General features: G+C 32.7%; 1 protein-coding gene across 8 annotated transcripts in view; it reads left to right on the forward strand.

Moving 5' to 3' along the window:
• WDR64 (WD repeat domain 64) overlaps positions 1 to 23,731 on the forward strand; it is a 173,240-nt gene that overhangs the window by 136,724 nt on the left and 12,785 nt on the right. For 7 of the 8 annotated variants that reach the window (XM_031966959.1, XM_031966963.1, XM_031966961.1 and 4 more), the window contains 3 exons: positions 14,194 to 14,299; positions 15,106 to 15,164; positions 20,360 to 20,469. In XM_031966959.1, coding sequence (XP_031822819.1) covers positions 14,194 to 14,299; positions 15,106 to 15,164; positions 20,360 to 20,469 — 275 coding nt within the window. Of the gene's footprint in view, positions 1 to 14,193; positions 14,300 to 15,105; positions 15,165 to 20,359; positions 20,470 to 22,263; positions 22,446 to 23,731 lie in introns of those variants that run through there. The other variant, XM_031966966.1, reaches the window with a different exon arrangement.

Raw genomic sequence — 23,731 nt, forward strand, 5'->3', positions numbered from 1 at the left:
TTTCTTAAATAAGCTTTCCTGTTAATTCACCATGGATTCATCCAATCAATATGCAAGGGACCTTCCTCAAGCTCTCTTGATATATGAAGGATACTAATGGAAAATTTGTTTTGGCCATCTGTTATCTCATGATATGAACAGCCTACTTTCTTTTTCATTTTTGCATTTCTTTGATTACAGATTTCACAACATCTTTTTAGTTTCTTGTTTATAATGTTATACAGTCCTCTAATGCCTAGCATGAGCCCTTTGGATGATCTTCAGTTTCAATTATTCAAAGACTCAGGAAGTTTCTCTCTAATATATCCATGTGTATACCAGCATGTATGTATATATGTGTGTGTATGCATATATATTGTACATAAATGTGTATATACTTTATATACACACTAATGAAACAGGTGTATAAATAGACCATCCAACTATAAAACGATATTCCTAAAACATTTATGATCGTCGTTCCCTTGCTTTAGAATTCAATTTCTATTGTTTCACATCAAATTCACACTCCTCTAATATTTAAAGTCATTTTACTATGATTTCAACTTATTCTCATTAAGATTATTGTACAGCACTTATCTTCACACACTCTAGAATCCAGCTAAATTGGCCTACTTGCTGTTCTCTGTGCAAAACACTTTATCTCCCACCTCCATGCCTCAGCACAATGCTGTGAATATATTTTCTTTTCACCTCCACCTTTCAGAATCTTTAATTTATTTTAGGATTCAGCTCAAGTTTGCCTCCTACTGGAAGACTTTCTTATTCCCTTCAATTATTAATATTTTACCAAATTACATTTTACTTGTATTTTATATTTACTTATATAATATGCATTTCCCCCATTAAAATATAAAATCCTTGTGGCAAGAATTGCTATTGTCTTTTTATCCCCAGAAGCTAGAAACTGTGCCATATATTTAATATATACTTAAGAAAATGGAACATATTATATGGAACAGAGATATTTACATACATACACATATACATGGATGTGTATATATATTAATACATGTGTACATATGTGTATACATCTATGTATATACACACAAATATATATTTATGTAAGACATGTTTGCTGAATGAACACATAGTGTCCCTTTCCCTGGATGTCCTTCCCTTACCTTGATGGAAGGAGATGCTGAGATTTAACTAGGGATGATTACAAGAAGTAAAGGTAGACACACAGTAGAAGCCAGGAATGTCATTCTTGGATATAAAATTGGAGAAGATTATTAAAATTGTACTGGTGACAGCAGGTGTTTTTTAGTTAGAGCAAGGTACTAAGTCCACTCATCTTCCTCTGAGAAAAACTAGCTTCAGTCAGAAGATGTTGGAAGTACCTATAGCAACATGACAGCCAGGTGAGACAAGAAAATATCACTGGCCATGGAGTTTGTTTACCTTCAAGTTCACTCGGATATTAAGTCTATCTCCCATGTTGCAAACCCTAGATCTAGAATTCTTCCAGGACTTCTGCTTCTTTCTCAAGTGAATCAAGCATTAAATAGGCATATTTTTGCCCAATGAAAGAAGAGAATCAATGGACACCTAAATAAATTCAAACTATACATTCTCTAGAACTTGAAGCAATTATATATAATATGGGGGACTTCCTAGATTGAAGAAGAATGGTGGGCTCACAATGATTTTATAAATATTTTATTATTTTGTTTTACATTGGTTCCTCCAAGCTATCAGTTCTATGCTTTTGAGGGGAAAAAAAAGATGAATGTTACATATGATATCTGAGCATTATTCTTATATTCTTATATAAACTATATTGTACTGAAATTATGTGACTACCACTCACTTGAAATATAACAAATTCAGAAAGGGGACTAGGTTCAGTAGTAGGTGGGCATTAAAGAACCAAATCCTGACTGTATTAATCTATAAATCCATACATCCCTTGACAACTAGTTGATGCTACCCCACAGAAAGATTGAGCTAATGAAAAGAAAGTATCTAATTCTGAAAACCATGGAAAGTATGACACTTGCTCAACACTTCATCTTAGTGAAGTATACACAAACCACAAGAGTGAATATGGGACTTTTTCAAAATCCAAATCTTGGAGCTGAACAGGATTGGTGAGTGACTACCAATGCTATCCAGGAGTTAATTAATAAGGAGTTAATTAATATTAACTCCTGGACATTAGGCATTGTTAATTTATAGTTTGCTTTTTCTCTTCTATGGGTACCCAGATCAAACTTAAAATAATTCTGGATCTCAGGAATTACTTTAATGTTCTGAGATGGATACAACAAATGTCATCTACAATAAAAAGCATCATCCAGAGGACTTTACCATCTAAAGGGAATTCCTTTTCAACTTGAATTTTGCACTGGATGGTCTCTATGATCATGGCTAACACTTTGGGCCAGTACTTACCTGATTTATGCCTTGATTATTGTTATCAATGATCTGATGGTTAAAAAACAGAAATTTCTAAGTAGTTATATCTTTCAAAGAATTTCCCATAATTTTGGCACATTCATGGAAGATATGTTGTTGAAAGAGAATTTTTAAGGCAACATCTTATACTACTCAATCAGATAATTTTCTTATATTTTGGTTGGATTTAATATTCTTTATATCATGAAGTCAGTTATGTAACAATGAAGAGGGAAGCAATTATGGACACTAAAATTAAGGAATAATCATTCTCTCAGTATGTATGCCTTCAATAAAGGAATACATTATTCAATTTTTTTCTTTAGATAAAAAAGTGAGCATGCATGTTCTCTTGGCAGACTTTCTCTGATAATGTTCAATATTTTGGGGTATCTTTGTAAACACTGAAAATTGATCTCTCAATTTCTTCAAAATTGTATTGCCTCTAATACAGAACCTCTTTATACATATATATTTGTTGTACTTTTGATGTTCTTCCAATCTTTGTCTTCTTCAATGAATTGGAATTTAAATATAGGCTACATTATCCTTGGCAATGAAAATAGTTTACAAAAATATTTGCATATCATTTCCGTATTTCATGAATTTATTGTCTTTTAATTTCATCCTTATTCATGATATTGCTCATTTGAGTATTTTGCCAAATTTTCTTCAAATCATTTCCCTTCCTCTGCTTCTCAGTGTCTTTAGAAGAATTATTGTTCATAAAATCTATTATCCTTTTCTATAAAAATTATAGAAAAGTTTATTTTCTAAGCCAGGATTTTATTCTTGACTGCTACTCTCACTGGCAAGTAAGCCAGGTTAGCTTTTTTTTATGTTCTTTTGTTCTTCTCAATATAGAAATTGTTTTACATTGGTTAAACTTCTGGGTGAAACTCTTGTAATCAATGTCAATGTCCTATCTTATCAATTTTTAATTTTTCAGTGCCAGTGACTTTTTGGATGAATAGTCAAGCTTAGCCGCTATTCAGTTAGGACTCAGTATGAGACTCAAACCTTCAAGACTACAGCAATATCATTCTTGCCAAGTCCTATGATTTTGATGTGATGCCACCAATTTTTTGTATAAATCAAGTATAATTAAAAATTTATAAATCCAATGTTATTAAGGATTAAAGAAACAAGAACAGTTGAGTGTGAGATAGGAATTTCTGAGTAAAAAAAAAAAAAAAAAAGGTTTGCCAGGATGTAGAGGAAGAGTATCTGGGCAAAAATGAGCTCTTACCATGGTTATATATCCAGAAAGACTTGTCTTGGGTACAGCGCCAGAGCAAGGCAAAGCACTGCTAATTCAGGAGCCTTGAGGGATTATACTTCCAGTAGTCAAGTCAAAAAAAAGTTTCCATCAAGTGAAAGAACATTCTAAAATAAGTGATTACAAATGAAGGCCAACACACTAGTATGACTAACACATACCCATGAAAAATGCTCATTAGTGTATAATTCATATGGTCATAGTGGGAGCAGCTGTTGAACTTCAATGGTTATCAGTATATCTTTATCATAGCTTATGTTGTGGTAGCTTCCTCAGATACTTAATGAGCTCTGGAACTAATTCAAGATTCAACTCTGAATCGTAACATTTGCAGTAGGATTTCAATAAAGCATGTATGAATCAATTTTTTTTCTGTACCACAACTTTGACTGTACAGTTGATCTCCTGCTAGATACTTCATCCCACTCCATTTTTTGTACAATCCTAAGAAGGGAGAATTGTTTCCCTGTACTGATGAACAATCATTAATTTTCCTTAATTTCTGACATGTGAACAAGAAGATAAGAAGGATAAAAGTCTATAATTTAGCTGATCTTCACCAAGGGCTAATTTTATATATATTTTTAAATTACAGTTAGAGATGAAGGGTAGATAACTGTTTCCACTCCATATGATACTTCAAATAAGATAAGCCACTTTGGTGTGCAACAAGTAGATAATGTTTTAACATCTGATTAATAAACAGGAGGTCTTCTGGACTAATTTGTTATTGTCTATTTAGACAAGATCCTAATTTTTCTACAGAAGGAAAAAAGATTCCATAGTTAAGAAGGAGGAGAAATTAACTCATTACGGCTTCTACTATAAAGTAGAAAATGTGCCTTTCATAAAAAGGCATACTTTCTTTCATAAAAAGAAAATTCTACTTTCAGTTATTTTAGAATCAAATGGGCTCCACATGGATTTATAATAAATAAGAGACAATTAATTGCTAGCATTGGTACAATTACTTTAAGGTTTACAAAGTATAAGATCATTTGATTCTAATCATGCTGTAAAAAAATATTATAACTCTTGTTATTCCTCTTTTGTGAACAAGAAAACTAACCATGAGGGAAACTAAAATAGTGTCAATCTTGTCTTTAGGAATTAGGGCATTGCAGTATTCCTTAGGATTTCCCAGTATCATATAACATTAATGAGAAAAAGTAAAGAAAGCAGTTGGTAGAAGTAAATCAGGATTGTAGTTTGAAAAGACATGAATGGTAACAGGATAAAAAGGTAAAGGATTTGAAAGTAAAGAACAGAATTCAGTTGGACTGGTGAAAAATAAGATCAAGATCCTAATCCTGAAAAAATGTTGCAGGATAGACATCAAAGAAAGAATGAAAAATGTATTTAGGAAGAATGAAGTATAGGGAAAGATATACTAATAGAAAGCTATCATCAGATAAAGGAATTTTAGAATTCCTTTTTTGCCCTCCTTCTTTTAATATTCTTTATTTCTTCCAAGAATCAGTTCAAATACTACTATTTATATAAGGTCTTTCCTTATCTCCAGCCCCAGCCACTAGAGCACATCCCCAAATCACCTTCATATACATATATACATACATATATAAACATTCATACACATATACATATACACATATTCATATTGTATATATGCTGTATATATATGTATTATCTATGTATGTAAACATATGTATTTATATATGTATATGAGTATGTGTTATTTATCTAAATAGACCGTAAGGTCCGTGAGGACCTTTGTATCTGAAAGACCTAGCAATTTCTGGAACAGAGTTAGTGTTTGATTGATTGATCACTGAAAGAACACTTGTAGGTAGTAATGATATCAGATATATGACCAATTCTCTAGCTGTAGGGGATAGAAGAAATAGGTCATGGTAGTTAAAGTAAATGGGTAGTCATGATATTTGAAGGACTATCAACATGTTTATTAAAGTCTCAAATATGAAAAAAGGGATAGATTGAGAGGAGAGGAAAACTGGACCAATTATTAAATTTGAAGAAAGAAAGAAAAAAATATTTGAAAATTAAAGATAGCTACCACTAAGATCTAAGTGAGGTGACAAATTTAAATGGACTGAATCTTTAAAAAAAAAGAATGGCAGGAGGGAGAAGATCTATGAATAGCAATAAAGGACAAAGGAGTATGCATCCTCCTGGCCCAGAATATTGGGATCATGAAAAAGGTTGGGATTTTGTACTGGTCAGTGAATAGAATACCTTATGGGGGCAGCCAAATATATTAAGTCCTCTCAATGAAGCATTTGCATATATTTCTTGAGTTTAAGAGACAATCAGTTTTGCCTACTCATTTCAAATTCTTTATTTGATGACAAATGTCTTTCTAAATAAATGATTATGTGATAACCCTATATCCATGTTAGGGAGGGGGAAAGGAGCCTGACAAACAAGATTTTCATGTCCAGTAGAAATTTTTGAAAGGATATAATTTATATCAGAATGAAGATGGATACTATGGGCCTTCAAATCTATATCCAAGAGTGATAATATGGCAGACTGTTTAATAAGTCCTATGTCTTATGTATGTTAGGGTTAGGTTTTAGATGATAAGTGGAAGAAAAGAAGGCATTAACAGCTACCTCTCCTTACAAATCCATGATTTTAGGAGTCTGAGTATAGTAATTGATTGAAAGGATAAGAGGATGAAAATAGAATGTTCCCTAATTAGTAACATTTTGTGTGTGTGATTTTATCCATTATGTCAGGTAACATGGAGACATCAGAGTCCAGGTTATTATAAATCAATTAACAAGCATTTGTTAAGTGTTCGTTATGTTATCAAGACTATGCTATATACAATAAATGAAACTATTCCTACTAACAAGGAATTTAAACTCTTAGGTAAGACAAGAATATTCATATATATACATACACGTATATGTATATGTATATGTAAATGCAGAATAACTACAAAGAAGACAAATTCAAATAAACACAACGTAGATAAAATGGTAGCTTAAAATGGAACAAACTAGTAGTTTAGGGAACTTACAAAAAGCTTGACATAAAAGGTAGTATTTGAATTGAGTCTTGAAGAAAAGAGAGAAAGTCTTTGAGGCAGAGCTAAGGAGACAGTAAATTCCAGGAAAAGGAACAGGAATGAGAGAGGGAATGTCTTGTGTGAAGAACAAAGAGAAGGCCAGCTTGGCTGAATACAGAAAGAGGAAGTACAAATAAAAGCAGACAGGAAAAATCTAGAAAGTCTTCAAATGCTAAACTAAAAAGTTTGTTTGATTTTAGAGATAATAAGAAGCCATTAGATTTAGTGACTAAGGGAATGACATGGTCAGCTTTGCCCTAATCATTTTGACAGTAATGTGGAGGATGAACAGGAATGGGGAGAAAACATATAAGGCAAAGAAACCTATTTCAAAGCTATTGCAATAATCCTAAACTGATAATAGGTGATGAGGATGGCAACTAAATATGAATAGAAAAGGTTTAAGATTTGACAAGTGATTGAATATGTGGACGAGAGAGGATGAGAAATGATACTAACACCAAGATTTTAGGCATGAAAGTTAAAAACAAGGGATAATTATCACTTATGTGATACATGACAATTATCTGGCAAGTGTCAGAATGGCCTTGAGTTGTTTTTTCAAGTTAGGAATCAAAAGTCTTATAAAGGCATTTTTTAATTTATTTTTTTTTTATTTAAAGCTTTTTATTTACAAAGCATATGCATGGGTAATTTTTCCAACATTGACCCTTGTAAAGCCTTCTGTTCCAAATTTTCCCTTCCTTTTCCCATCCCCTACCCTAGGTGACAGGTAGTTGAATACGTGTTAAATATGTTGAAATACATGTTGGATCCAATATATGTACACATATTTATAGTTATCTTGTTGCACAAGAAAAATCAGATCAAGAAGGAAGAAAAAGAAAACAAAATGCAAGCAAATAACAATAGAGAGAGTGAGAATGCTATGTTGTATTCCACACTCCGTTCCCACGGTTCTCTCTCTGGGTGCAGATGGCTCTCTTTGTCACTGCACAGCTTGGTTTGAATCACTTCAATGTTGAAGAAAGCTACGTCCATCAGAATTGACATTGTTGCCGTATATAATGATGATCTGGTTCTGCTCATTTCACTCAGCATCAATTCATGTAAGTCTTTCCAGGCCTTTCTGAAATTATCCTGCTGATCATTTCTTATAGAACAATAATATTCCATAATATTCATATACCATAACTCATTCAGCCATTCTCCAATTGATGGGCATCCACTCAGTTTCCAATTTTTGGCCACTACAAAGAGGGCTGCCACAAACATTTTTACACATGTGGGTCCCTTTACCTCCTTTAAGATCTCTTTAGGATATAATCTCAGTAGAAACACTGATGGATCAGAGTATACACAGTTTGGTAACTTTTTGAGCACAGTTCCAAATTGTTCTCCAGAATGGGTGGATCTGTTCACAGTTCCACCAACAATATATCAGTGTCCCAGTTTTCCCACATCCCCTCCAACATTCATCATTATCTTTTCCTGTCATCTTAGCCAATCTGACAGGTGTGTAGTGGTATCTCAGTTGTTTTAATTTGCATTTCTCTGATCAATAGTGATTTGGAGCACCTTTTCATGTAGCTACAAATAGTTTCAATTTCTTCATCTGAAAATTGTTCATATTCTTTGACCATTTATCAATTGAAGAATGGCTTGAACTATTATAAATTTGAGTCAATTCTCTATTTTAGAAATGAGGCCTTTATCAGATCCTTTGGATATAAAAATGTTTTCCCGGTTTATTGTTTCCCTTCTAATCTTGTCTGCATTAGTTTTGTTTGTATAAAAACTTTTTAACTTAATATAATCAAAATTATTTATTTTATGATCAATTATGGTCTCTAGTTCTTCTTTGATCACAAATTCCTTCTTCCTCCACAAATCTGAATGGTAAATTATCCTATGTTCTTCTAATTTGTTTATAATATTATTATTGATGTCTAGATCATGAACCCATTTTGGCTTTATCTTGGTATGTGGTGTTAGATGTGGGTCTATGCCTACTTTCTGCCATACTAGTTTCCAATTTTCCCAGCAACTTTTGTCAAATAGTGAATTCTTATTCTGAAAGCTGGTGCCCTTGGGTTTGTCAAATACTAGATTATTATAGTCATTGGCTGTTTTGTTCTGTGAACCTAACCTATTCCACTGATCAACTTTTCTGTTTCTTAGCCAGTACCAAATGGTTTTGATGACCACTGCTTTATAATATAGTATTAGCTCTGGGACAGTTAGGCTACCTTCATTTGCTTTTCTCTTCATTAATTCCTTTGAAATTCTTGACCTTTTGCTTTTCTGGATGAATTTTGTTATTTTTTCTAGTTCAGAAAAATAGTTTCTTAGGAGTTTGATTGGTATAGCACTAGAGAAATAGATTAGTTTAGGGAGTATTGTCATCTTTATTATATTCTCTCGACCTATCCACAGGCACTTGATATTTTTTCAATTGTTTAGATCTGACTTTATTTGTGTGGAAAGTGTTTTGTAGTTTTGCTTATGTAGTTCCTGACTTTCCCTTGGCAGATAAATTCCCAAATATTTTATGTTATCAACAGTTATTTTAAATGGAATTTTGCTTTGTATCTCTTGCTGTTGGATTTTGTTAGTGATGTATAAGAATGCTGATGATTTATGTGGATTTATTTTGTATCCTGAAACTTTGCTAAAGTTGTGGATTATTTCTAATAGCTTTTTAGTTGATTCTCTGAAGTTCTCTAAATATATCATCATATCACCTGCAAAGAGTGATAATTTGGTTTTCTCATTACCTACTCTAATTCCTTTCATTTCTTTTTCATCTCTTATTGCTGAAGCTAGCGTTTCTAATACAATAGTGAATTGTAATGGTGATAGTGGGCAAGCTTATTTTATCTCTGATCTTATTGGGAATGGTTCTAGTTTATCTCCATTATATATGATGCTTGTTGATGGTTTTAAACAGATGCTACTGACTATTTTAAGGAAAAGTCCATTTATTCCTATACTCTCTAGTGTTTTTAATAGGAATGAATGTTGGATTTTATCAAATGCTTTTTCTGCATCTATTGAGATGATCATATGATTTTTGTTAATTTGTTATTGATATAGTCACTTATGCTAATAGTATTACTAATATTGAACCAGCCCTGCATTCCTGATATAAATCCTACTTGGTCGTGGTGTATTATCCTGGAGATGACTATCTGTAATCTCTTTGTTAATATTTTATTTTAAGATTTTTGCATCAATATTCATTAGGGAGATTGGTGTATGATTTTCTTTCTCTGTTTTCATCCTATCTGGTTTAGGTATCAGTACCATGTCTGTGTCATAAAAGGAATTTGGTAGGAGTCCTTCATTCCCTATTTTTTCAAGTAGTTTACATATTATTGGAGTTAATTGTTCTTTAAATGTTTAGTAGAATTCACATGTAAATACATCTAGTCCTGGGAATTTTTTCATAGGGAGTTGATTAATAGATTGTTCTATTTCTTTTTCTAAAATGGAACAATTTAAATAATTTATTTCCTCTTCTGTTAATCAGGGCAATCTATATTTTTTATTCTCCATTTCACTTAGGTTATCAAATTTATTGCCATAAAATTGGGCAAAGTACCTCCTAATAATTACTGTAGTTTCCTCTTCATTGATAGATAGTTGTCCTTTTTCATTTTTGAGACTAAGAATTTGGTTTTCCTCTTTCCTTTTTCTAATCAAATTAACTAAAGATTTATCTATTTTGTTGGTTTTTTCATAAAACCAACTCTTAGTTTTATTTATTAATTCAAGTTCTTTTTACTTTCAATTTTATTGATCTCTCCTTTTATTTTTAGAATTTCAAGTTTGATATTTGATTGGGGTTTTTTTAATTTGTTCTTTTTCTAACTTTTTTAGTTACAACCCAATTCATTGATCTGTGCTTTCTCTATTTTATTCATATAAGCATCTAGAGATGTAAAATATAACATTCCCTTATTACTACTTTGGCTGCATCCCACACATTTTGCTATGTTGTCTCATTATCGTCATTCTCTTGGATGAAATTATTGATTGTGTCTATGATTTGGGTCAGTGCTGTTTCACTCCTGTTGCTGGGTGGGCATGGCCAGGTCCCCTGAGATTCTGGCCTTTAGGGGTTCACTATCTTTTGTGTTGTGTTAGATGTTTTATAACTTCTCTGCTGATCTACTGGCTTGCAATCATGGCAGAGTGGCCAACCCTGCTGCATATTCCTTAGATTCCTCCCCATAGATTCTCTGCCACTCAGAGTTTGCACCATCCAGCAGAGTCTGCACAGCCCCAGGACTTTGCATTGTCTGCACTGACATTTGTGCTCAGCTGTTTGCTAGGCTGCCTCCTTCCCATTTCTGATTGAAACAGACCTTTTTTGGTCTGTTTCTTCCCCATAGAGTCTCTGACACACAGAGACTGCATCACCACACTAAGATTGCACTACTCCAGGACTCTGCACTGTCTGTGCTGGTGTTTGTACTCAGCTGGTTGTGCTGGCTGCCTCCCTCCTATTTCCAATTGAAACAGACCTTTTCTGGTGATATTTGAAATTATCTTCTGTGATAATTTTTTGCACTCCCAATATTTGTGACTTCTGCAGATCCAGAGCTAATTCAGAGGCTGAATTTTGTAATTAGTGGGAGGGTTGTAGAGAAGGTCAGAGAGAAACGTGTCATCTCCGCCATCTTGGCTCCACCCCCAGAAGTCTAGATATTTATTTTTTAATGGGATTTTATGTATGAAATACTAACTTATATTCCATAGGAGAGAGGGAATCAATTTCCCAGATTCAGACATCCTAAGGGGAATTGTAACAGCCTGACTTACATAAATATGTGTGTAATATATAAATATAGGTATGTATGGGTATGTTTGTAACACACACAATGAGAAAGGATAGTATTTGCAATTATAGGATTTTGGAGGATTTTCTTATATACGTAATACAAAATGGCATAGAACTTCCAAGTCCTAACATTAAATAAATGTTGCTGGTCCTACCACATCAGGCTGTTCTGAGAGCAAAAATACAGTGGGGGGGGGGGGGGGGGGGGAGAGGAAAATGTCTAATTCAAAAGTTTTTTCACAAGACCAAAGATTTCAGAAGCCACACGAGAAAGGAAAGGCAGAGCAGCATGGGACCTGGGAAAGATTATAGTTGAGGTGAATGGGAATGAGAGATTTGTAGTGACAGAAGGAAGTTTTCTCCTAGGCAAACTTCAACTCTGAATTGCACAGATTCAGAGAGAGGAATGTTTGCTAGTTGTAGGAAATTAGACTGTCACACTTTTGCCAGTATTAAAGGTAGCTATGTCACAAGACCCACATAGGTAAGCTGTCACTTAACAGTGATTACCACTTAGCAATTCCTGTGTTTTTTTTTTCCCCCAGAATGAAAAATTTGTCTCTTTTCTTTAATAGTTTCTCAAAAGTTTATTTTTCTGGCTCTAAGGTATCTACACCTGAAATTCTAAATGTGATTAATCATTATATTGTAAATCTATGTGTGTTACTGTTCAGGTGGAGATGGAAAGAAAGAGATAATTAATCAGTTTGTGGGTAACTGTTGATTCATTTGTACAACTTTCCAGTGCAAAGAGAGAAAACTTATAAAACTTACACCTGGTTCCTTCGAGACCAGCAGTTCTAACCCTTCTTTTTCTCATAACAGGAAAATTTTGGCAGTCATAGCTCCTCAAAATAATGTTTTTAAATGTGGAAAACAAAATTCACAAGATTACAAAAGAAATCAATTATATATTTAATTCAGTTTATTTTATTCATTGTTCCAAATTCTCTCCCTCTCTCCTTTCCATTCCTAATCCGTTGAGAAGACAAGAAAAGCAAAACCTGTTACATATGTAGAGTCAAACACAATCCCCACATTTGCTAATCCAAAAAAAAAAAAAAAAGAAAAAGAAAAATATACCTCAATTTTTATTCTAACATCTTTATCTGTGTTGTATCTGTGTGTTTCATCATGAGTCCTTTAAAACTATGGTTGTTTTATGATTGATCAGCTTTGTGTTGATCAAAATTGTGTTTCTTTACATTGCTGTTGTCTTTCTGTAAATTGTTTTCCTGATTCTTCTCACTTTAGTCAAAAGACTTCTTAAGTTTCTCTCATTTATTATTTCTTACAATATATAGTATTTCATCACATTCCTTTATCATAATTTGTTCAGTCATTTCCCATTTTATAAGTACCCTCACAGTTTCCAATTCTTTGCCGTCATAAAGAATTACAATAAACATTTTGTCCATGTGAATTTTTTCCCTCTTTCCTTGATCTCTTTGAGGTACATACTTAGTAGTAGTATCATTGAAATAAAGAGTATGCATAATTTAATAGCTTTGGGGCATAATTCCAAGTTGTTTTCCAGAATGACTGAACCAGTTCACAATTCTACCATCAATGTATTAATATTCCTATTTAGCAATAGCCCTCCAGAATTTTGTTATTTTTCCTTTTTTTTTTTTTTTTGTCCATTTTGTCAATCTGGTTAGTATTAAGTGTTACTTTAGTCATTTTAATTTAAATTTCTCTAATTATTATTAACAGAACATTTTTTTCAAGTGACTATTGATATTTTGGATTTCTTCCTCTGAAAACTGCCTTGTCTTAGACTTTAACCATTCATTAATTGAGGAGAGACTATAATTATTAGCAGGTTCACTCAGTTCCCTATAGAGTTTAGAAATAAGAGAAGATTTCTACAAATATCTCCCTCCATTTCCTGCGTCTTTTCTAAATTTAGCTGTATTGTTGGAGGTGGGGATTGAGTGCAAAAAAAGTTTTCATTTTACATAATCAGAATTGTCCAGTTTTTCTCCTGTAAATCTCTCTATCTCTCATTTGGTCATGAATTTTCCCCCAGTCCATAGATCCAAAAGTAAATTCTTCCATGTTCTTCCAGTTTATTTATGATATCACCCTTTATGTCTAAGTCATGAATTTATTTGGAACTTGTTTTGGTAAACAATCAGTGTGTCTAGTTTCTTCCAGAATCTGATGTTTAAATAGTTAGCAGTTTTGTTTTAAAAAACAAAAACAAAAAGTTCATGATCCTTAGGTTAAGAACTTGAGTTTTAGGCAATAAAACAGCACTTGCTGGGGATGAAGTCAGAAAGTGCTGTAACTAATTAGGCTAATAGTGGAAGTGTGTCCTTTGTCATTTTACTTCCCTTTTTCACATGTTTGGTTCTAATAGAAAACCTATCCCAGAAGTGGAAAAGACTTAAGAGACATGCCCAAAGAAAGATCTATTTCTGGCCATACAAGGGTGGGACAAGAATTACAACTGTGCTCAATTCAGATAGCATAGCACCATTCTACTATAACAATAGTATCTAGTTAACTAGATCTACACAGTTGTTTATAATAAACAAAGATTATCTTGTAGGTATCCTATTTATAATTAGAAATTTAACTTCAAATACAAGACTTCATAGGAAGAAAATTATAGCAAACCTCTTGTTTATATTATTCTTTATTCAGGGGAAATTATTGAAGGATGTTTTACCTTTCACAAAACACTCTGCAATTTCTCTTACTACACTGTACACCGATATCTATGCCAGAGTGCTGCTTGCCGGAAATATGGGTAAGAGATCATTTTGTTCTGGGGTTTCCCTCACTCATCTACTCATGGGCATCATGATAATTTATGTGTTAGAAAATTGGTCACAAAAATAATCTTATCAAACATACTAGGACAATGGCAAGATTATGTGGTTACTTGTTTTAAGTGTTAGACATAGAATATAGGATTGAGCATAAGTAGATTGTAATTTTACTCCTATTCTTCTATTGACTCTATAATCTCAGGCAAACTGTACTCTGTTTTCCCATCTGTACAATGTGGTTATTGCTACTTTCCAACCACCCACATTGTTGTGAGGAGTGCAAACTGCCATCACTCCCTTAGCATAAAAGGAATAGTTTGGGTAAACCTGCATTGATGAAGGGAACAGTGACATTATAGAGGAAGGGAGAGGGATAATTAGTTCTTGCTCTTTTTATAGTTGGCCTTTCATAGCTATTACTTAGACTAAATCAGAATTAATAAGAAGGGAAGTATCTCTTTAGTAATTTGTATTTCTTTTGAGGAATGGTCTTCTTAATTTCTTCCCAACTAATCTCTTGTCCAAAAGCTTTTCATTCTTAGCTATTAAAGTGACATTCCTGATAAATGAAGCATAAAAAATGATGCTGTGAAATTGGGCACTTTATGAATTATGCTCAGAAAGAAAAGACATATCCAGGTTGATATAAAGTTTTGTCCTTCATTTCTTGCTCTTCTAATTTATTCAGCATTGTAAGTAGCTGAGCACTGGGAAATTGGTAGCATGGAAATCACATAATACCTAATTAAAGAGTCTAAATCTCTAAATATTTATATCTATACAGAAGGTCATGTAATACTCTGGACTATTGGTTCCTTCCTGGACCCTCCACATGAAGAAAAGGTGAGAACCTACTGTTGCTCTTGAATTATTCAATCAACAAGTATTTATTAAGTGCCTACTGTGTGCTAGGAATTGTACTAAAAAATAGATATACAAAGATAAAAATGAAACAGCCCCTTCCCTCACAAAATTTAAATTCTATCAAAAGAAAAACATAAGTCTGGACCACCACTGAGCTTAAAAGTTAGTTGACAATTACTTTGGGCAAATCATCTAACCTCTCTGGATAAAACTACCATATTAGATGACTAATAAGGTTCATCCAGGATTTAAATCTGTGCTCTTAGATGAATCTATATACACATCAAAAGATATTTATGTGGCTAATATGGAAATACATTTTGCATGATTTCACATTTATAACTGATATCATATTCCCATGAGGTTGGGGAGGGCTGAGATGGGGAGAGAGTTTGAAATTCAAATTTTTTAAAAATGGATATTAATTTTATGTATTTATTTAAAACTTAAATACTAAATAGAAAAAAAAGAGAAAAAATTGTTATGTGTAAGGGGCAGCTAGGTGGTGCAGTGGATAAAGGACCAACCCTGATGGCAGGAGAACCTGAGTTCAAATGTGGCCTCAGACACTTAACACTTCCTAACTGTGTGACCCTGGGAAAATCACTTAACCCCAATTGCCTCAGCAAAAAAAGCAAAAAATAAATTGTCATGTGTACAGCAGAACATGAGAGAATTCAAAAAGTGAAATAAATTTCTATTTCAAGAAAATGTATATAATAAATACTTCACATTATATTCAGAACTGTCCATCTTTTCTTTGCTTCCTTAAAGCTTTTCATTTTGTTTTCTGCTGTACATATTTACTTTATTCTTTCTTCCCCCTTTCTTCCTTGCCACATCCTCCAAGCAGGTTACAGTTAAGTGCAGATATATTCATACACACACACACACACACATACATATACATAAACATATACACACATAGATATCTATAATCATACACATATGTATTAATAAATATCTTTGTAAGGTTGTATGATGTTTATTTGTCCTCTGTTTCTCTGAAGGTGGATAATATCATCTTCCTTAGGGTTAAGTTTCACCATATTTTTCTAAATCTACCAACTCAGCATTTCCTACAACACAGCAATATTCCAAGCTTATACTATTTAGTTGTTTTGAATTGCCTAAAACAATATTAATTAATATGGCTGACATATAATATAGTTTCCCTATTTTTCCCTTTTGATTACATCTATTTTAACTTTAACTTTGAGATCAATATTAATAATTCTATTTTTATTTGAACTAATAAATTCTACTTCTGATGTTTATTATTATATTTGTTTACATCTCTTATTTCCTATCCCTCCTGATTCTTCTGCTTTACTTTAACCTGATACCTTGCCTTCCTATTACTTAACCTACCAACTCTACAAGCATCCCTTCATTATCTTCTCATTCTACTTTTCCCCCCATTCTTGTTAATTTATCCACCTTATCCCATTCCTATTAATCTGTACAACCTTTTATACTCCCTCCCCTTCTTACCCCCATTCTATTCCCTCCCCTTTCTTATTTCTTAATTTAGAAGATGTTTAAACCTTTCTAGATATATATGTATTGTTCCCTCTTTAACCATTTCTGATATGAATGAGATTCCAGAACTACCAGCCATCCTCCCCCCATCTACTTCCTCTGTGTTAATTCTGACTCTTACACCTCATTCATGTAATATAATTCCTCTTTTTACCTTTTCCTACATGCTTTTGCTTTTTAGAATCACATCATATTCATCTCTACCCTAATCTTTCAAACTATCCATTCACTAATGAAAATCTTGGACATATGATTTACATTGCTACATATAAAACATAAACAGTTTATCAGACATATGGTTTACATTGCTACATATAAAGCATAAATAGTTTTTCCTTATTGAATCCTGTGAAGTTAATCTTTGATGTTCACCTGATAATTCCCTTAGATGGATATTAATTTTAAAAATGTAATTAGGGATAATATTTTATATTTTCACAGTATTAAGAGTAAGATGTGATAGCAGTAAGGTATTTTGCATCCATTATTTTGTTTAAATCATTGCACATTTATTATCTCATTTTATGTATTTAAACTAGAACTATAGAACATAAAGGGACTTATAAAGGTCATTTAGTCCTCAGCTTCTTCATCTGTGTTTTTAAATATCAAATAGAGGGTCAGCTAGGCAGCGGAGTGGATGGAGCACCAGCCCTGAAGTCAGGAGAACCTGAGTTCAAATCTGGTCTCAGACACTTAACATTTCCTAGCTGTGTGACCCTGGGCAAATCACCCAACCCCAATTGCCTCAGCAAAAAAAAAAAAAAAAAAAAATCAGGGAACTGATATGATAAAACATATCAGTTTTAAAACTGAATGTAAGGTTGCAAAATTATGATATACTATCAGTAAATGTTTGATTTGGATATATATGTATATATATATATATATATATATATATATATATATATATATATATATATATATTTAACCTGGGGTGAAATTAAAATTTCTTGGGAAAAAAAAATAGCTAACCAGTGGAAAAAGTTTAAAAAGCCCTGATCTAGCCCAACTTTCTGCCTCCATTTCAGCCAAATAGTTTATCTCAAGGAAGGAGATTTGTAATCCAATTTGCCTTATCAAATATTTCTTCTGTCTAGCTCATTCCAAGTAAGAATCAATCTCAACAACTGTGTACTAAAATTAAGCATCTACCAATTTTCCACATATACATGGCCAATACTTGACAAACTGTCCCTGCACATTTTATCCCAACAAAAATGTATTCCAGTTAATCCAGCCAAACCTAGTCCATTTCAAGAATGCACAATCTGTTAGCTAAACAAATGGTACATTTGGCCTGTAAATATAAATATAAACAACATACTTGAAAAATAGGGTCAATTAGGTGACATAGTGGATAGACACCAGCTCTGAAGTCAGGAGAATCTGAGTTCAAATCTGATCTGAGACACTTGAAACCTACTAGCTGTGTAACATTAAACAAGACACTTAACCCTGATTGCCTCCGCAAAAAAAAAAAAAAAAAAAAGAAGAAGAAGAAAAGAGGAGGAGGAGGAGGAAGTGGTGGTAGAGTAGAAAGAAATTAGTCTTCCCAGCTAGGTATGATAGCTAACATTGAATTTTTAATTAAGTCATCATTGACATGTTCAGAAAAAAGCCCTTTGGCAGAAAATATACATTATACAAGTACATATATATATATATATATATATATATATATATATATATATAAACTGCTAGTTTTTTTTACCTGTCTATATGTTAAGAAAATTTTGATGGGATTTTTTTTAATTATCTTAAAAAATTTTGTATTGAAATGAATTTATTGTTAATTTTATTGGAACAATAATTCCACCTTACAAGTGTATGTGATACTCTATAGTTCAAAAAAGCAATTTCCATGTACATAATCACATGTGACCTTCACTTCAATCAGGTATTATTTCCACTTTATAGATACAGTAAATGTAGGAAACAAAATTTTAAAAAAGTTAAGTGATTTAAGTTCAAAGAGTGATGTTAATTTTTAAGACATTTTAATTGAGTTTTAAAAAATGAACCATCTTTTTAAAATCTTATATTTAAAATGACAAGATAGAGAGATGTCCTGTCCTTTATCATTAGTGACATATTCCATTGTATAAAAAAAGGCTGTGGGAGGGTAGGATCTTTCCAAAAAGAGGGATCTACTTAATCTGTGAATATTAAAAATAGGACAATTTACTACAAAAGAGGCCTAATGAAAGGAAAAGGCTAACTGCATATCTATCTGGGCAAACAGCAAAAGAGGGGACCTAAAGTACCAACCTCTGTTCCTCCCCAAACAGAGGAACTCAGGAGGGATCTCACCCTAATCTTTGCAACCAAAGGGATACATAAAAACTGAATTGAAAGGCAGGAACAAGACATTTCTGGACATAAAATAATACAAACCCTTGTAGGAATGTTAATATGAACACATGAGATCTGTTTATTTGGGCAAAGAGTTCTTAGTCTGGCCTCTACTGGTATTGATAAAATTCTCTCTGATATTAATGAAAGCATCTTTTTGACTGATACGGATTCTACCCAGAAATGTAGTGAGATGGAAAGGGAGGCCATATTTTCTGTGAGAATTGAAGATGAGAAAATGAGGAGAGTGATAAGGAAATGTCAAGAAAGGAAGAATACTAACAGCTGAACTTTACTTGAGGTCTCATTTTATTCATAGTACCAATACTCATATGTTATCAAGCTCTAGAAGGTCCTATCAATGGGACAAACAATACTCCATATATGGATTTTAGAGTTATCAACTCCAGTTTCCAAAAGACAAGACAGACATTTTTCAAAAAGAGCTTTACCAGGGAACTAAAAAACAATATAATACTAAGTAGAAAACTGAATGGTTTACAAAGTACAGAAATTGTCCTAAAGTAACTACAATCTGGAAATAGTTTGGCAGGCATAAACTGAAAAATGTAGCTATTCTATTCCTCAGGCTTAAGCCTTATCTTGAAAAACCTTAATTGACCAAGGTTTTTCCCATGTGGTAATACAAATTTTTCTCCCAAGATTTTAAATCATCCTGCACTCTCTATGCAAAGTAGCCTTATTGTCCCTATCCTACAGGTCTCTATGACTACTCTCCCTGGAAAGTCTCTCCTCAGTCCTGGTTCATTATTCTCTGCCTGACAGGGTTTTCCTAAAATAGCCTCACTAGCCCATTTTAAGGTTCACTCCATCATTCCAGAAGGTCAGCCTATGTTTCTTCCTTCAGGGTTGTGCTCACATAGGTGTTTTAGATCTTAAAATCTGCCTATTCTTTCTAGCCAAAACACTGACATTTATGCAACTGAATTTGCTTCCTAATTATAGAACCTTTAACACAATAAGTGCTTGAGAGACTTGCACAGTAACAAAAGTGTTACAAAACTCTTGTACCTAAAATCAAGAGATCAAGAATTAAATCCTGCATCAAACTCTTAGCAGCTATATGGTGGTGGGGAAATTACTTAATCTTAGTCCATTAAATATAAAATTGGTCGTGTTAATAATTATATTACTTACCATGCAGAGTAGCTTGAGAAAAATGTCTTGAATGCCTTAAATACCGTATAATGATGCATAACTATTTACTGATCATTTATCATATTTTTGTAACAAATAATCTTGTTATCATTATTTAGAAATTTAAGCAGCAGATTGCATGGCGTGGGCATGCTTTGAAAATTGTCAATGTCATCTATGTAGAGGATAAACAAGTGGTATTGACCTGCTCTGTTGATGGGTCAATAAGGTAAGTGCATGCTTGCCATTTTCCATCAAAACTAGGTTTATGGAAGAATTCCCTGATTATTAAGTAGATAGAGGCAAAGGAAGAATTGGTCCCATAATTTCATGGCCCGAATTGTTCAGAATTTTACTCCTGAAAAAGAAATGGCATATGTTTGGAATTCTTTACTAAGCTCTTAAGTGCCTTAAATGATTCTACAAAATGACAAGAGTAAAAAAAGTTTCCCCAAAGTAACTCAAAAAATGGGTCAAATCTAAGGAATACAATGAAAATATGATTGTAGAAAAGAACAAATACATAAAAAAAGGTACACATTACAGGCTGTGGCCAGAATTAATTAGCAGCCTTGTTGCTATTTATTTGATTTTTTTTTTAGTGCTTAAGAATTTGAAAATTGCTTCCCCATGCAATATAGCATAAATACACATACATACATGTAAATATACATACATACATACAAATACACACATATACGTATGTGTGTATATATGTGTATACATATATATTGTTAGTGCTTACACATATTTTCACATGTATACATAGATATAAACACACACACATAAGATAGATACTTTAGAAAGTATTATGTGGAAGAAAGAAAGAAATAAAGGGAAAAATATATGTTTATTATTATGAAATATATTTGGAGGGTAATTTTCTATCATTGATGATAGATCAAGTGATCATTACTTCAAAGATCTGTTTTCATGGCATTTATATGGGCATTAATTCAGATTATAACTACTTATACACCTTAATAGAAGGTCTTTATGAGTTTCTAGGGCTGGTAAAAATAATTCAACACTGGGTTGCCAACCTTTTAATAATGAGCCTTTCCACATTTAGCTCTGTTAGTCTTTAAGTGAGAGATACTCTGTTGTTAAACTCATGTTTAAGTTTTTACAGTCTATTAGGATCTGCCAGAGCTTGTGTTTTTCTGACAAAGTCTTCAAGGAGTAAAAGCAACTATCCCATCATGATAGGAACTAAATTCCATTGGAATAAGCCTCAGGAAGATGCTAATGGGGCAGCTACTACTCCCCAAACCCTGCTACATTGCATACCTCATAATATCTATCATTTATCTGTCTACCTATTTTTCATCTATCTAAAAAGCAATCTATGTAGTATCAGAGATAAAGATAGAGGCAGACAGACATAAATACATATATAACATGTATGTATGTATTTACATACATATGTGGATATTATAATATCTCTGAAATAATTAAATTCATGAGCAGGTCAAAAATTCATCATAAAAAAGTACTGTTAGCCTGGCAAGGGTTCTAAATCTGAGACAGCTATATCTCAGTATAATAGAGTTCCTTTGTAATCTTCCATACTTTAATCTTGTTATCACTTTAATCTTTCACAACACAAAAAAGATTAAGAACTCCAGCTTGGAAGAAAATAGAAACAAAAGTTAAAGGTGCTTTAAGTAAATTAAAGAGTTTGAACTTAATTTGAAAGTATAGAGCAATCAGTTGATAATGTTTTAACTTTTGTAGCATAACAGGCAAAGCAGTGAACTAGGAATCAAGATTGCAGATTCATTTACTTCTGTCTCGACTACTAAATCAGCTATGTGTCATTTCATTTCATATTCTCATTTGTAAAATGAAGAGCATCTCTAATGTTATTTTCTATGATTCTCTGAATTGATACCAAAAAATGCAGCTAATTTCACCAGAATACTTCAGTACTGAAAATAAAATGCCTCTCAGTATATTCTCCTTTCTTTGTACCAGTTTGTGTGCTCACAGTTACTTCCTTGTCATATTTTTTTCTGATCAGCCTGATGTATCCCCAGCCAATCAAGAAGAAAGTATAAGTCCTTGAATGGCATGCTGTTTGGGAACAAAATTCCACAACTGATCCAACAATTGTGCTGTCCAACAGGAGATATTGCTAGTGGACTAGTAATGATGTTCAGAATGCAAAAAAAAAAAAAATGTTATTCACAACTCTGGCCCCTCTACTATGTACTTCACCCTATTTTCAGCTACCTCTCAGCAAAGGTGCTAATTATTTTTATCACTCATTTTTAGAATCACTGCTTCCTATCCTGTTAAGTTCAGAACTACTAATTCTGATTGCTAACTTCCCTTCCTGGGCACATTTCATTTTTAAAATATGTGATATTTCATTTTTCCCTACTTAACACATTAAAACAATTTTTTAATATTTTTAAGTTTTGAGCTCCAAATTTATCCCTCTCTCCCCTTCCTCCTCCTTCAGAAGATAAGCAACCAGATATAGCTTATACATGTACAATTATGTAAAATATTTCCAAATTAGTCATTTTGTACAAGAAGACTCAAAAAGAAGAATGAAAGAAAGAAAGTGAAAAATAGTATGCTTCATTCTGTATTCAGACAATATCAGTTCTTTTTCTGGAATCAGATAGCATATATGTTAGTCTTCTGGGATTGTCTTAGATCATTGAACTGCTGAGAATAATGAAGCCAGGAACATTTCTTTTCACAATAAAGGTAATAATTTTTCACTGTTATTTCTAAATACTTTCACTTTCAAATCTTATTAAACAAACATATGTAGACATTTATAAATGAAGTAAGTGTGACTGAAAGATAGGTTTGGAATCAGAACCAGGAAGTCAGTTCTTCTTTGCCTCAAAAGGCAAATATTTAGTGGGGCTAAAGACTAGTACAGCTAAAGTCCAGGAAATTAAGGCTCAAGAGAATCATAGAGGAAGATTCAGAACTTTCAAGAACTGTGAATATACTGAAAACAGCAGCAGTTAAGAGACTAGATGTTACTTAGTAAAGGCTTTGATATTCATCCCTAAAATTATCCAGGTTTTCATACCATTGTGGTTTCTAGACTTTTAAAATGATAATAGCTTTACATGCATTTATTTCATTTGATACTCCCATGTCATATATATTTGCAGTATCAACATAATCCGATACGTGGCACACATGTCATGTTATCACACATAATTTTATAATTTAACATAACTTTCATTATTTTGTTTAAAATTATCCTAACTTACAAGGTTAGTGGTTGATAGAACAAGGAATCAAAAACCAGGTCTTCTGTCTCTATATTAGGGACAGATTAGGTAAAGATAAATCATCTAGATTTTGTAATTCATAATGCTTAAGGACAGAGTAGGCTAGTATTAATGCTCACTGCTTAATTTTGGAATTATTATCTGCATTCTTCTGTTGTTAGAATTTGCCATAGTCTAGATGCCCTGGTTTTGGTCAAATGTTGATTCTAAAATCTCTCAAACTGA

Source organism: Sarcophilus harrisii, chromosome 4 (genome assembly GCF_902635505.1).
Source record: "Sarcophilus harrisii chromosome 4, mSarHar1.11, whole genome shotgun sequence".
Lineage (NCBI taxonomy): Eukaryota > Metazoa > Chordata > Mammalia > Dasyuromorphia > Dasyuridae > Sarcophilus > Sarcophilus harrisii.